This window comes from Mus caroli, chromosome 19, assembly GCF_900094665.2.
Source record: "Mus caroli chromosome 19, CAROLI_EIJ_v1.1, whole genome shotgun sequence".
Lineage (NCBI taxonomy): Eukaryota > Metazoa > Chordata > Mammalia > Rodentia > Muridae > Mus > Mus caroli.
In genome coordinates, this window is record NC_034588.1 from 25,916,706 (window position 1) to 25,930,120 (window position 13,415).

The following is a 13,415-nucleotide window of genomic DNA, read 5'->3' on the forward strand; positions in this document are numbered from 1 at the left end:
ATGGGGGAGGGAGGAGTATAGTGGGAAAATGCACACAAGACTCCCTATAATTCACTAAGGTCCCCGACAAGCCTGCAGAGTCAGGAAGAGAGTTCCATCAGTGACTTCCACATGCAGTAGTCTCTGCAAATGGACACTTGGAGCAAGCTCCTCGTGGGTTAGCAGGGGAGTCAGACGTGGGAGCCACACTGCCTGGCTTTCAACGTGGATTCTGCCATCCACTCTGAAACCTTAGATACATTGCTGATGCTCAGCTGTAAAAAAAAAAAAAAAAAAAAAAAAAAAAAAAAAAAAAAAAAAAAAAAAAAAAAAAAAAAAAAAACAACAAAACAAAACATATCCTGGTGCTTTTCATTAACTGTCAGAGGTTTCTAGAAGGTTCGTGAATTGGCCAGAAATTGCGGTGGTCAGTAATAGGATTCAGTTAACCACATGTGAAGACAGGAAGGCTGTCATTCAAGAAATGCAACCAATAGTAAGAGACTCTGTCCACAGCTTGGAACATTCACTAGCATAGAATGAGTTCTACTTAGAAGTCTTTGCTACCAACTGTATTGAGCTGCAGAGGGGGAAATACAATTGTGTTAATGAAACAAAAATATCTCACTGAGCTGTGTGCTAGCTGTTGCTGTAAAAGCATCTATGTGGATCCTGAGAGAGAACAGCTGAGTTCTTCAGATCCTCTGTACTGTGTTGAAGGCATTCATTCAGTGATAAGCCTTAAGAAGAGCTTGTGGGGTCTTCTGAATAGCTGGCCCCAACCACCGACACCATTATATTCTGTGATGCTGCAAAAACTTAGCACTAGTCTTGCTGAAGAATCATCTCCTATGTGTGTGCATGTGCACATTTGTGTATATAGAGAGTCCGCAGGTCAATATTAGGTGCCTTCCTCTATCATTTTACACAGGTGTTTTTGGAGACAGGATCCACAACTGAACTTGGAATTTCCCATTTCATCTAGACTGGCTGACCAGCAAGATCCCAGCGTCCTGCTATCTTCCCTACATCATTCTGGGTTATAGACCTGTACCATCACACACTTAGCTTTTCCTGTGAGTGCTAAGGATCCAAACTCCTGTCCTTTGGCTTGCATAGCAAGCCCTTTAGCCATTGAACCATCTCCCTGGCCCCACTTCCTGTTTCCTGATAGGCTTTGAGCCAGACAGCATGGGGGTACAGAGTAGCTCTTCTTTAATGCCATCTGAGGATGAGTTTATTTTGTTAACTTCACAGAGCAGTGTAGTTATGTTGCAACCCTTTCTAAGGGAGTTCTTTGTATGTGTGTTCTTAGGAAATATAGATGCCACAGGTGAAGCATATAGATGTTCTCTCTGCCTTTTCCTGTCCCAGAAGTATTCATCTTGATAGCTGAGATCTCCAATGCCCTAGATTAACAAAATGATGTGATTGTCCCCGGCTTTGTTTTCTCTAGAGAATAGAAAAATTGTTTCATCAGTTTAAAAATGGTAACATGTTTGTTTACTCCTTGTTGTAACCCTATGAAGTAGCAAAGTGGGCGGGGCTTATCTCCATCTGTAGAGCTCTCTCCAAACCGGAGCTTGGAACAAGATTAAACCATTTTCCCCAAGATCACATAAATCACTGGGCAGCACCTGGAACCGATGAATTCCATTCTAGAACATTCTGCTGCCCAGAAGGCTGGGGTAGACAACCACACTTTCTAAAACACGTACCAGTGTGTGTGTGTGTGTGTGTGTGTGTGTGTGTGTGTGAGAGAGAGAGAGAGAGAGAGAGAGAGAGAGAGAGAGAGAGAGAAACTTTATGGGGATTATAGCCTAGAGAAAAAGTCAAATGTTAGTGAGTCCATGTATTTTTATTTTTAAGTGATGCCATGCATGGACACCTGGAGATCAGAGAAGGACCCCAAGGAAAGTACTTAAAAACCAGATGAATAGTGGGGAGAAGCAGCAAGGGAGGAAGGGAATGAGTGGAAGCCTTGAGGAGTTTGGCCTGAGTTTTTAATAAAAGGCCAGGGGAGTGATGTACTCAGTCCAGCAGGCACACATGCAGGCTGGAGAGATGCCTGTGGGGTCTCACCTTCCAGGGCAAGGATTTACTATTTTATCTTCAATGCCACTGGGAGCTTATACTGGAGTGTGCCATTTTTGATGTTTTAAAGGATGTATCTTAATGATGTAGTGGAGGATGGAGGGAGGGGGGACAGATGTGAGTATACCTATGAAGTGTGTTATGTCACTCAGAGACACAAGTCACCGACCACTGATGCCACAGTTGTAGACACCAGCTCTATACAGGCCGTGCAAACCCACGTTGGTCGGTGTATTCCTCACTATCAACTTGAACTCCTTCAGTTGAATTCAGGCTTTTAAAGTGCTCTGTGTTGAGTAAATCGAGTTTGGGAGCAAAGCCCATGCTTACTTCAACTAGCCTTTCGGCTGGTGACGGAGCTAGACTCACCCACAGAGTGGGCTAACTCCTGTGTGACACTGACTTGTGTCCATGCAGAACCCTGAAGCATTAGCATATGCCTGGAGTTCATCTTGACACCTTGACTATATGGGACAGAGACTGTCATGAAAACTCCATTCTCAGGTGGGTGGCTGCTTCGTCAGAGACTCTGAGGAGTCACTTGTCTAGGATGTTTATTTTTAAAGCCTGCTATTGTTTAGCCCACCCTGCTTCCTTTGTAGTGTTGTTATAAAAAGTTCTGATGATTATTCCCCAATGGCTGGATGCCAACATCCCCAGCTCACTCCTCACAGCCTCCTCCTGAGAGGCAAATAAAGAAAATGCCTTTTTCCTAAAATAAAGAGCCAGCAGGTGACCTGAACTTCTAAGGACAACCTTGAGTTCTGTCCCTGTTTCCAGGCCACAGCCTCAAAACTGTCTCTGGCCATGAGGAGTGAGTGATCTAGGCTTGTCTTCTATCCCATTCTAGCATGTCTGTCCTGGCGTCCTTTGCCTAGTGACACCACCAGCTTTTATGAGGGCTCTGCTCCAGGGCGTCATGAAACATCTCATTATTAAGCAGTATGGAGACCCTTCTAACCTGCCACAGACCTATCTAGCCTGTTTAAACCATAGTAAATAAATGCCCTGGGAGTGGAAATTACCAAGAGGCTAAACATGATCTTTTGTGGGCTTTTTAAATTTTCATTGGCTGCTCTGGGAACTGAACCAGGACACTTTGTGTAGGACCTTTCTAAGGAGCTTGCCTGCTCACCTCTGCAGTGCTCACCCAGTGGACCTTGGAAACAAACTGTGGGTGCTGGGGATGACCTCCATATAACAGTGTGACTCTTCCTGTCACGTGGAAAGCTCAGAGTACAAGCATTCGCAGAGAACTTTATTCACTGCATTGCCAATCTAAGGAAGAAAAGGGGTCAGGATTTGAAATAGTAGGGAACCTGTATGCTAGAGAATGTAACTCCGTGATGGCACGGAGAAGAGGTTTCAAGGAGTTTCCTTAATGGAGTTGAGTCTGAAGTTTGTTCTCTTGACATGGCTAAATGCTCACTTAATGTTCAACAGTCTGGTAATGTGTAAAGATTGCACTGTGTTGTCGGTGTATGTGATGGCCATTGGTCACATATGGTTATTTGAATAGAGATTAATTTCAATTAAGTATAAAATTCTAATTCGATGCTTCTGTCACTTAGACACCTGTCGTGTACTCGATAGCCAGATGTAGCTTGAGGTTACTTCAGTGGATAATGTAAATGCAGATAATTTCAACAGCACAGGAAGGACCACTGTGCAATGCTGGTCTGGTATTTAAGAGCACATGGAAAGAGCTGATGTGTCATGATGCCTAAGAACATGGCCTTTGGGGTCAAACCGGAGCTGGGATCCCAGCTCACCACTTACTTAGCACATAGTGTGTTGGCATGCTGCTTAGCACATAGTATGCCGGCATGCTGCTCAGCACATCTGAGCCAAAGTTTTATCCTCTATAAAAACGGGTCAATAACGCCCACCTCACTGAGTTAAAATGGGAGATAAAGGATATCCATGATCAATGTGCGGTCATTGCTCAAGACTGTGTCTGTAGCCAGCACCGCCATCTTGTACACATATGAGGAATTTATATGATTCAGACAGACATTTCATAATCATTAAATTCTGTTTTTGTTTCCCTAATAGTTTTGAGGATATTGTTATTTTCCCTATGTCCCTTCTGTCTATATAGAATAGTCACCAAGTTCCCCCCAAAAGTTTTCCAAAAGCCTGAGTTTGGGTGCTGTGATTTCTTCTCTTTTTTATGTTACAATGGTAGAGAATAAACCATATAGAAACGTTGGATGGTTGACTTTTGGCTGAGGCCTATGACAGGAATGGGAACCAGAGTTCTTCTTCCAAAGGGAGCACAAGAGTGGCTGCACCTAGTCTGGATGTATCTGTCTTAAGATATTTCCACCATGAATTCCATGATTCAAAAGCCCTTTGTTGCCAGCAGAGTCCTGAAGTCCAAGCTGAGGCTCTGAACTCATGGTGGTGAGGCTCTGAACCCCTGGGAAGCTGAAACAGAGAAAAGGGGAGGAACCAGGGATGAGATGACCCCATCTGGGGGCATTGTAGGGAGGCGGTTCTGCAAAGACCACAGATGGCCAAGAAGGAAACCTGGTTCAACACAACTCAGTAGCTAATGTTGGTTCAAATTGTCTGTCCCAGAGTAGTGTATTTTAGGCATATTTAAGCATAGCACAATTTGGGAGATAAAAGTTTCCTGGCGATAATTAACTTAACCCCATATGCACAGCAAAGCTTGAGACTGGACTGTATTGAAACTCTTGTAAAGCACAAGTGATATTTTTAATAACAACAAAAGCATTCATGTTTGAATTGTGACCTTCGGCTATCTTAGGTATTTTGGTTGTTTTTTACTGTTGCAACTGCTGCTTTTTTGCCTTACAGTAAGTTCCCCTCAGCACACCGATCTCCATTTTTCTACCCAATAAGAGACTAGACTAGACTTCTAGGATGTGAGGGTTGTTGTCTTGCCCTAGAAGTGGGTAAACAGGCCCTTAACAACATCTTAGGTGGGTGCTGAAGAGACCAGAGACCTTCTCTTCAAATACTACCTTCCAGACGGGCAGTCCACAGATTAAAGAACAGTATTTAGTGCCTCCCCAGCCCAACTGTACCAGGCAGGTGAGCTGGCCCCACCCCCCATGGCTGCAGCACTCGGAAGAGTGAGCTCTGCATCATCTCACCTGGGCAGCATAGTAGAGCTGGCCCTGATGGTGTAGGCACTGGGGAGCAGGAGAATTGTCCCTGTCCCTCACCTGGACAAAACAGGAGAGCTGGCCCTGGTGAAGCCGGTTGCCGGACAGCCGGTGGGCTGACCAACTCAGCTTCCACCCGGGGCCAGATCCAGGGCTCTGAGTTCACCCACTCTAACATCTGTCCCATCTATGAACTGCTGAAGCACACAAAGGGTCCAGTCCTGAAGGTCCAAAGCTGCAGGATCTCCCTGACACAGGGCAACAACAGGATACGAGAGGAATCCTGGTGAGGATCCAGTATTGATGGTGTAGTAGAAGTCAGAGGCCTCAAATCAGACCAATGACTCAAGCAACGAACATTTGCAAGTAAAGTTGTGTGGGAAACAGGGTGTACTGTGGGACACACCTTGCTTCCATGGCAAGATGCTTTTTTGTTGTTGTTGGTTGGTTGGTTTGTGTCTTAGTCAGGATTTCTATTCCTGCACAAAACATGACCAAGGAGCAAGTTGGGGAGGAAAGGGTTTATTTAGCTTACACTTCCACATTGCTGTTCATCACCAAAGGAAGTCAGGACAGGAACTCACACAGGGTAGGAACTTGGAGGCAGGAGCTGATGCAGAGGACATGGAGGGATGCTGCTTACTGGCTTGCTTCCTCTGGCTTGCTCAGCTTGCTTTCTTATAGAACCCAGGACTACCAACCCAGGGATGGCACCACCCACAGTGGCCTCCCACCCTTGATCACTAATTGAGAAAATGCCCCACAGCTGGATCTCATGGAGGCATTTCCTCAAGGGAGGCTCCCTTCTCTGTAATAACTCTAGTTTGTGTCAAGTTAACACACAAAACCAGCCAATGCAGTTTGTTTTATTATTTTGTTTGTTTCTTTTGGGGGAAGGGTGCACAGGTGAAGGGCAGCTACCAAAGGGCAGGGGGGATGAATGGAATTGGGGTGCATGATGTGAAATTACAAAGAGTCAATAAAAGCTTTTTTTAAAGGAACAGTGGTTAGAGTGAGAAATTCTGTCATCCTAACAGCAATGACATCCTTGTAGAGTTTTCCTGTATATTAGATATACCAGGAAATATGAGGCGCACAATCTCTCCGCCACTTAAGAACCTAGATAGGCCTCTCATGGTGTGAGGAATGCCCCCATAGCAGCCTATGCATCCTGCTGCCTCTCAGCATCAATGCCTTCCCTTTGAAGTTGCCCTGTGACAACCGCTTCCCTTCTCCTGCTGCCCTGAGCTCTAGGCTTCGCACACACTTGGGACGACTCGTGTTAAAATGCAGAATCACTTTCTATGGTGTTCCTTTGGCTTAAAATAGGATTCTCAGCTTGGAAATCAGGCAGGGGAGAATTTGAAACCTCCAAATGACAGCTTGCTGGAAAGTTTCTCAATCTGTCCCATCTCCCTCCCAGAAGCTCAGCTAGAGAACACCAATTGGCTCCACTTGTGTGTCTCTGCTAGAGGGTATGTGTTTCTAACAGAGATGGGTGCCTTCTCCTTTCAATACAGCCATCCTTTCAGACAAACCTCTTAAGACTAGGCAATATGTGGTTATTTCATTGGTAACTAAGACTGGTTGAAAGTGGATCTTAACAGTGTGTTCATTAAGTCGCTTAACTCTCCAGTGCTTTGGAACTCATTGTATCCTTCCCGTCAGACTTTGGAAGTATCTCACAGTAGCAGACATGTATAATCCATTTGTCCACTTAGGAACAATTTGGAAATCATGAAAGAGTGCAGCTGTCTAGTGGCCATGGACAAACTGGGTACACCTGAAAGTGGGGCTGGAAAGGAAAAAGGATGGAGTGCAAGAGAAGGATGAAGCCAAGGCTCAAAGTTTAATATTCAGCACTGCATTTATATAGGGAGAGCCCACAGACTCCATCCTTTGTTTCAGCTGGATTATGTTGCAAAACAAGCTCTAAGGGCAATCTGCTCCTATAGGAAATTGCAAATGCTGTGAGGCCAGAGACTCCAGCTAGGTTGTGGGTCTATGTAGCATACTCAAGGCTGGGGGAAGGGTACACAAGAGACCTGCTAGGCAGGGTGAATAATCAATTACCATGGTTTATTATTCTATTAGGTTCAGAAACAATCTAAAGATCCAACAAAGAGCAATAAAACACATTATTGTCCAGCCATATGTCACACAATTGTGTATCCCGTGAATACCATTCCCTTAGTTGACTATAAAATTTCCTATGTTTATAAAACCTTGAGAAGAAAAATTGGGAGATAATATACTAGAATGTTAACTATAGCTAGTGAGATGAAATGTTTGTGGGCAGGGATGGGTGATCCAATATCTAGTACCTTCATACTCAAAGGCAGATGTTATCTTTTCAGCTTGAGCCTCCTGATAGAAAAGACAGAGACGAATGAAATTGTGCGTGAGTGTCAGTGAACAATAAGATAATTAACTTGGCTCAAGATAAATAGTTCCCCAGTACCAAATTCCAAAGGAGTTTAACTCTGCTCTTGTGTGCTATTGTGTAAAGATCTTGACAAAGTTTATACATCTCTTGTGGAAGGGAGACTCTTTCTTATGACCAACTAAAATAAGCTGGGTAGGGAGTTTGTGCCCCCCACTGGGCTCCTACTTCTGAATTCTTCACTCGTAATTGTGAAGTGTTTGCTGCATCTAGTAAGTTGCATCTTGTGACATGCACCTTGTAGCTGCAGAGAAGACACCAGCTTTTTCTTGGGAGAGCTGGAAGTCTGCGTTTTTTTACTGAACTGACTTGATCTATCCCCCATCTCCTTTCAGGTGTCGCTGCACTGGATTCCAATGTGTCTGGGAAGATTGGTCTGCGCGCTGTAGTATATTATTTCTCCACCACCGTCATTGCTGTAATCCTAGGTGATGCTTATTTCTGACTCCTTGGTCCTCTTTGTTTGCAATTGTAACTTTGTGTTCACAAAGTAATTGGGCTTTTAGAGTGGTTTTTTGTTTTTTTGTTTTTTTTTTTTTTTGCCAGAAAGTAACACTGTCAAATTATCCTGGGCCTTTTCTGCTTTTGAGTCTGCCTAACATCTTTTTTTGTGAACGAAATGCAATGCCAACAGAATTTTGACATTTCTGTGCCCTGTTAGTATCTTTGGATAGAAAGAAGTAAGGCTAAGGCCAAGAGTTTACATTATCTTAAGCCAGATAATTAACCTAAAGCAGTAGAATTTAATTAGAAGGCAGTTCCAGAATGGTTGGACTTCGTTGCATTTCACAGTACTGAAAGCTAACAGCTGGCACCCTTTCCAGGCAGGAGAAGGGGGTGTGCAAATAAGAGGGTGGGTTGTTGTAAAAACTTGCTCCTGCCTTTGTAACCTGTGCAACATTTTTAAAAGGGCCCCCAGAATTAGGAGAAAGGAGAGAAGAGTTCCCAGATACTGCAGCCAGCTTGACCCCTACATCCCACTTTAATGAACTGATAAGTGGTTGGTTGTGGTACAGTTTCAGAGGTACCCAGCCAAAGGGGAGTGGGGAGCTGAACACGGCTGTAAATCAAAGCCACTGCTTAAAGATCCCTGGGGAAGATAGACATAAAGGGGAAATAGCAAAAAGAAAGCAAGATGATACTTACTGGGAGACCATGATTCATACTTTCACTGCTAATGGAAAAGACCCAGCAGCAGAAGGCTGACCTGTCTACATCCAGAGGTCCTAACCCCTCCTATTAGCATTCCCTCACCCTGGAGGAGTGAGAAAGAGCTCGAGGATGCTTCTTTACTCCCCTCCAGTCAAGCCATCTCGGGTACCCAAGTCTCTCCTATAGCTCCCCACTGCTGCTTGTACACCCCCAAGAGTTGGGAGCTCAATGCTATCTAGTCTCCAGTTGTGCGCTCAGGTGCTGTAATGGGTGGACAGTTCCCAGCAGCAAGCTAAGCCATCCTTCCCTGAACTCCCATCCTGTGTCTTCATTCCACCCCTTGTGAGAACTTTCCAGATAGTTTAGGCCTGTCTACAGACGGTTGGGGGGTTTTTTGTTTTGTTTTGTTTTTTTGTTTTTTGTTTTTTTTTTACATGTGACTCTTAGGAGAATGGCCTGGATCTGCAGATAGAAAGAACAGATAGAAACAAATGACGTGCCTTTTATTTCAAATTCCCAATCCCCTGTAGCTGATTTCACAGATTGAAGAATGGGAGGAAGACTCTTCCCATTACACGGTGTTTCCAGAAGCAATTCTAGGGTATCGGTCCTTCATGAAAAAAGCAAGACGATGTCTGTGTTTCATCACTTCCTCCCTGCAGTGGGGTGGGACTAAGGTAGTAATTAAGACTTAGCATCTTGTTGAGAACTTGGGGCCTTCCATGTCACAAGATTGCCTGCATCACCTTGTCATCTGGTTCTCCAAAGGCCACCCAGGGACACCGGATGCCCTCAAGGGTTTTAATCCTCTGGGACTACTGTTCTTGATTACAGGCATTGTGTTAGTTGTCAGTATCAAGCCTGGTGTCACTCAGAAAGTGAACGACATCAACAGGACGGGCAAAACCCCTGAAGTCAGCACCGTGGATGCCATGTTGGACCTGATCAGGTGAGTCTTGTCGGTGGGTGACTTTCTGGATACACCATCTGTATAGTTGCACAAGGCCTCATAGGTGACTTAATGCTCTGATGTCTTAACATTTGTATGTGCATGTTAAATAAGTGTATGTGTAGTGTACATACATGGAGGTCAGAAGACAACTTCAGCTGTTAGTTCTTTGGCCTTATTTGAGACAGCATCTTTTTGTTGGCTCTGTGCTGTGTAGGCCAGGGTAGCTGGCCCTCGAGCCTCTGAAGACTCTCCTGTATCTGCCTCCGTTTTTACCATATAAGCACTGAGATTATAAATATGGATTTCTGTGCCCAGCTTTACATAAGTTCATGGGGATTTGAACTCAGATCCTTACATGTGTGCAACAAGCATTTTATACCCACTTAACCATCCCCCCAATCCAATGTCTTAACATTTTTAATAATTTATAAATTATCATGCATCTCATTTTGCCATAAATCCTACACATCACATAGCCAGGACTCTCTATTTGCCAAACATGGTTCAGAGAGTAATGGTTCAAACAGGATCCAGTGTAGGACTTAGGATGGACAGAGATGCAGGAAATGCGCTTGTTACATAAAGACACTGGGCAGAACTGGGTGGTCAGTTCTGCAGGTTCCTTGAAGAAATTCCTGTTTTTATTGTTACAGAGAATCCCTCTTTTCTAAAGTGGTCAGCACTACAAACAATGAGCAAATTAATTAAAAGTATCAATTCAAGCAGAAACAAATGTAAAAAAAAAACTGATACAGAATATGTATATGTTGGGTAGTTTGGCAATGTTGTCTCTGCACATGACAGCCTGCTGTAGTCTCACATCACTTCTGCAGAATTTGCTGACTCATAAATGCATCATTAGAATCACTAGGTTCTGTTTCCATAGAGTGGAACAACCAAGACATAAGGAATCACCAAGAAAGCCAATGAAGTACTTACAATGAGGTACTTACAATGAAGTACTTACAACGAAGTACTTACAATGAAGTACTTACAATTACAACTTAGTAATTTTCATTGTGTTTCAGCTGTGCTCCAATACCTAACTAATCAGGAGAGAATGTGACCTCTTGGGGCTCCTGAGTCTCCAAGGCATGTAATTTAGTTATTTATAGGATTCACGTTTTTCTCACACTGGGATTTCATTGGTTTACATATTTAATTTGGTAATTATGTTAGAATTGCAACTGGAGTTAAGGATTCAAGGACAGATACAAAAGTGGAAGGATATAGAAAATCGAATAACTGTCTCAGCTGTGAGTGAGTGTCCATCTGCCTGTGCAGGACTTCCTCAAGAACAGCAAGGATGCCACTTACGGAGTCTGTTAAGTGGAGTTGATGAGGAAGACTTCTGTTAAATGATGGTTGACTAGAAGGAACTCAGGAAGAAAGAGCTCAAGCTTAATGCAAGGGGTGCTCTGCCAAGCAGAAGCCAGATGAGAAACAGAGCCCATGCTCTGCTAGTCTCAGTCCTACTGACGACATATTGAACTTAATAACCCAAAGCATGCTTCCCTGATATAAGCCTGTTTTCCGTGTCTCCAACAGGAACATGTTCCCAGAGAATCTGGTCCAAGCCTGTTTTCAGCAGGTAACATCAATGGCTTTGGTCCTAAGTTGCTCCTTTGTTCCTATGACCCACTGTGACTTCATTTTCAGCTATGACACAAGAAATGGAAGTAGCCCATCAAAACCAACAGCATGAAGTACACCGTGCACAGTGGGGTTTCTGATGACTCCTGCCTTTGGGGCTGTAGTGAATGTAGGCCATGACTGACAGTACTGGCTTCTCACCTAATACTCTCCCTCAAACAGAGAAAAGCAAGAACCAGCCACCATGTTCTATTTTATTTATTTGTATTTTGGAGAGCCATGTTATATTTATAAAGAACTCGGACTCTCTGCACATGCAAAGCAATGGAAAGAAGAGCTCTCCGTCTCTTCTTCCCATGCCTCTCTAGGTGACCATCAATGTCTAACATGGTGGCCAGCCCATCCAGAACTGGGTCCTGTCCTTAACCAGTAGATGCCCAGTGCTAGTGTTCTGCAGGAAAGGCATGGGTGTATCAGATGTCTTTTTTTCATGAATGTTCACCATTGTTTTTGCTCCACTGAAAATTCCTTTTCTGTTAATCTGGGCTCCTTAAAGCAGCTGAGTCGCTCACAAACTGCTGTATTCATTTGCATAAATTACATGGACAGAGACCTCTATATATGCCTATAAAATTGGCAATCACATTGCTCTCCACAGTCCCCACCAGAAACAGAACCACCTCTATTTATGAGGTGCCTTTGGAGCTCAGCCACAGTAGCCATTTGTAGAGTTCTGAATTGGCAGAGATTCTGTGTGTGGGACAGTTCTTTCTAGTATCATACTATAGTGGCTTTTTCTCAATCCACCATGATTGAAGCCTCACAGAACCAAACAGGGCTTAAGGGAGAGATTCAATAGAACTCTCTCTCTCTCTCTCTCTCTCTCTCTCTCTCTCTCTCTCTCTCTCTCACTGAATAGCCTGGAGGAATTGCTGATTTGGGCACAGCCACCCAGTTACACCTTTCTCGGAATGTATTAGTCATCTTGACTATTTTTATCAAAGCGCTAAGGTTATTTTTCCAGATGAAAAATGATCAGTTTATAAAAACTAAAAATGATTGACAGGAATCTCCCTGGCTGTGGAAGCGCCTACAGATAAATCCTGTTTGCTTTCACAGTATTTCTCCATCCATTTCCCCTGCCATGAAAGCATGAGAACGGTCTGGTATTACTGAATGGCAGTTGAGGGAGTCGGGAGTTTGGATTTTTAGATCCCAATTAGTCCCAATGCCTTCTGGGAAGGATCCACAAAAGCTAGAAGCAACAGAAAGAAGCGCCATCAGCAGAACCCTTGGGTGTCAGTTATTTGGCTAAAATAACATCCGTGTGGTAGAGCCTTGGATGCTGGGGGAAAAAAAAGTCTCCTTTTTTACTTTGTGTGCCTGTTTTTCTCCCGTGTGCAGTACAAAACCAAGCGGGAAGAGGTGAAGCCTGTGGGTGATCCTGGGGGGAACGAGACGGAGATGTCTGTCACCACGGCCATGACAACAATGTCTGAGGTACCTTCTGCCACCCACACCCCTCCCCAGCATGCATGTGCAAGTCTTCAATGGTAGGAGAGAAAGATGGTCAGTCTTCAGGATATGCAGAATCCACATTTCTGAGTCTACCCCTCTCCCAGACACGCCCGTAGCCCTAAAATCAGCCCTTGTAATCTTTCCCAGCCCCACAGGGGTGGCACGGAGCTGAGTCACCCTCAGTATCTCAGTTCCAAACTGAGGTTGGATGAGGCTATAATACATCTCTCCATTTTAGTTTTCATTTAGTAAACAGTTTTCATTCAGTAAACAGATATCCATCTCGGTCTGTGTTTCTTTCCACTCTTTATTTCCTTTTGTGTGTTTTCTTGGTGATTTGGTTTTCTATTTTTGTTTATATTTTATTTTGTCCTGTGCTACACTGAGGGTCTCTTTCATTTGCTCTTTATGTATGTGGGTGGGTGGTGAACAGTACTGGGGATTGAACCCTGGGCCTCCATGCCAAGCAAGTACCCTTGAGCTATCTCCTCCCTCTCCCTCCCCCTCCCCTCTCCCTCCCCCTCTCTCCCTCCCCCTCTCCACTTCT

General features: G+C 44.2%; 1 protein-coding gene across 1 annotated transcript in view; it reads left to right on the forward strand.

Moving 5' to 3' along the window:
- Slc1a1 (solute carrier family 1 member 1) overlaps positions 1-13,415 on the forward strand; it is a 79,343-nt gene that overhangs the window by 52,306 nt on the left and 13,622 nt on the right. Inside the window, exons 3-6 of the mRNA XM_021151606.2 lie at positions 7,989-8,081; positions 9,640-9,754; positions 11,306-11,348; positions 12,755-12,850. Of these exons, the coding sequence (XP_021007265.1) occupies positions 7,989-8,081; positions 9,640-9,754; positions 11,306-11,348; positions 12,755-12,850 (347 nt within the window). The remainder of the gene's footprint in view (positions 1-7,988; positions 8,082-9,639; positions 9,755-11,305; positions 11,349-12,754; positions 12,851-13,415) is intronic.